Source organism: Hippocampus comes, unplaced genomic scaffold (assembly GCF_001891065.2).
Source record: "Hippocampus comes isolate QL1 unplaced genomic scaffold, H_comes_QL1_v1.1 scaffold298, whole genome shotgun sequence".
NCBI classification, from domain to species: Eukaryota; Metazoa; Chordata; class Actinopteri; order Syngnathiformes; family Syngnathidae; genus Hippocampus; species Hippocampus comes.
The window spans coordinates 54719-56601 of record NW_017805417.1 but is presented as its reverse complement, the minus strand read 5'-3'; the positions used below and the strand labels follow the sequence as shown (position 1 = coordinate 56601).

General features: G+C 70.1%; 1 protein-coding gene across 1 annotated transcript in view; it reads right to left on the bottom strand.

The window, feature by feature from the left end:
• The window catches only part of LOC109518215 (zinc finger protein 609-like), an 11790-nt gene that overhangs the window by 5514 nt on the left and 4393 nt on the right, over positions 1–1883 (bottom strand). The window contains exon 6 of the mRNA XM_019873924.1: positions 75–1881. Coding sequence (XP_019729483.1) covers positions 75–1881 — 1807 coding nt within the window. The remainder of the gene's footprint in view (positions 1–74; positions 1882–1883) is intronic.

Here is a 1883-nt window from a genome sequence, read left to right as displayed (position 1 = left end):
GGGGGGGTCGCTGGCGTCTCCCGGCGGCACCCGTTTCCAAAGCGCGAGCGGCAACGTAGCAAGCGCGGTCCTACCTGTCGGTACCACATGGCGGCCTCGTCCTTGCCGTGGTGGCCCGCCTCGCTCAGCTTCATCTTCAGCCCCTCGGCCGGGGCGGCGGCGACGACCACCACCTTGGGGTCCTCGCCCTTCACCATGATGACAGACTTGGCCTGCTCGAGCCCCGCCGCCTCCTTGGGCTTGACTTTGGCCAGCTCGGCGAGGGCGGGGGCCGGCGTCAGCGTGGGCGGCCCCGCCGAGGCCTTGCCCTCGGCCTTCTTGTCGGCCAGCCGCTGCCGCTCCTCGCACTGCTGCCGGTAGGCGGGGCTGGACGCCAGCAGGTGGGCGTGGTAGGCCTGGTCGGGCGAGTACGAGTAGGGCTGGCCGTAGTACTGGTTGTAGTAGAGGGGCGGGGGGGCGTAGACGTTGGCCCGCTGCTGGATGACCGACGGCTGCGGGGCTCCGGCCTCCGCCTTCCTGTCGTCCTGAGGCTCCGCTTTCACCTTGACTTCCTCGGCCACTTCCGGTTCCTCCTCCTTCTTGGGCGCTGCCGGAGAGGCGGTCGACGCGGGGCTGGGGTTGGCGTAGGCGGCGGGGTAGTAGGCGTCATAAGCGGGGTAGTAGGCGGCCTCCTTGGCCGGCGGCGCTTGAGGGGGGAACAGCGCCTTCTTGGGTTCGGGCTCCGTTTTCACCTTGACGCCCTCCGCCTTTCCTTCGCCGTCCTCGCCCTCGTCCGAGATGTCCGAGTAGGCGGGGCTGCCGGTCTGAACCGACACGCCGTCCGTGCCGTTTTGGCCCGCGGCGCCATCTGCCCTGCCACCGCCGCCGCCCAGGGAGGGGCTGGGCGCGTTGTCCGAGAAGCTGTAGACTTTGTCGGCCGCCGCCTTGATGCTGGCCAGTCGGCTCTGCTGCGCTTCCGAGGAGCCGTTGAGCAGGACGTCGCCCGCCTCGGCGTAGCCGCCCTCCTCGGGCCGCGCCCCCTTCGGGCTGTCGCCCTCCCGCCTCTTCTTGTCTTTCTTCTTCTTTTCTTTGGCGAGAGGGCTGGAAGCGGGGTCCAACAGCAGGGCGGCTTTGGACTGTCCGTTCTTCGGGTGGGCCTGCGCCGCCGAGCCTAGCGAGGGGGAGGCGGCCGGCGAGTTGTAAGAGGCGGGCACGGAGGGGCCGGCGGGTGGCATGGGCCGACCGGGCTTCGCGCCCTTCGGAGTCATTTTGTCCGTTTTCCCGCCGGCCGCCGTCTTCCTCGCCTTCCTGTCGTCCACGCCGTCGTTGCTCGCCTCGTCCGTCAAGCACTCGGCGTCGGTGCCGTCGGGCTCGCCCTCGCCCATCTTCTTCTTGCCCGGCTTGTGCGGCTGCTTCCCCGGCGACGGCGAGGGGGCGTCAAAGCCCCGCCCTTTGGGAGTGGCGGAGCGGGCCGGGGAGATGGCGGCGCCGTTGCAGGAAGCGGCGTCGGGGTGGAGGCCGGACTCGTCGCCGTATTCGCTGTCGGCGTCGTGCTCGTGGGGACGCGGCGGGTGGTACTTGTCGGCGTCGTGCTCGTGGTGGGCGCGCGCCTGGTGGTACTTCAGACCGTTGACGTGCTTGTACTTCTTGTTGCAGTTGGGGTGGGGGCAGTCTATGAGTACGGGCGAGGGACACGCACGGTCCAGCGAGGGCGGGGCTTCTGACTTCCCCGCGGGGAGCGAGTGGGCGGCACCGGTGGAGTTGCTCCGCATGCGCTTGGATACTTTGGTGTCCTCGGAGCTGGAGGTGGGCTCCATGTCAGAGGCGGGCTTGCTCTTCCTCTTGGCGGACGAGGGGCTGGCCTTGGCGTCCTCCACGCCGCCGCACGCGGCCCCCGCGCTGCC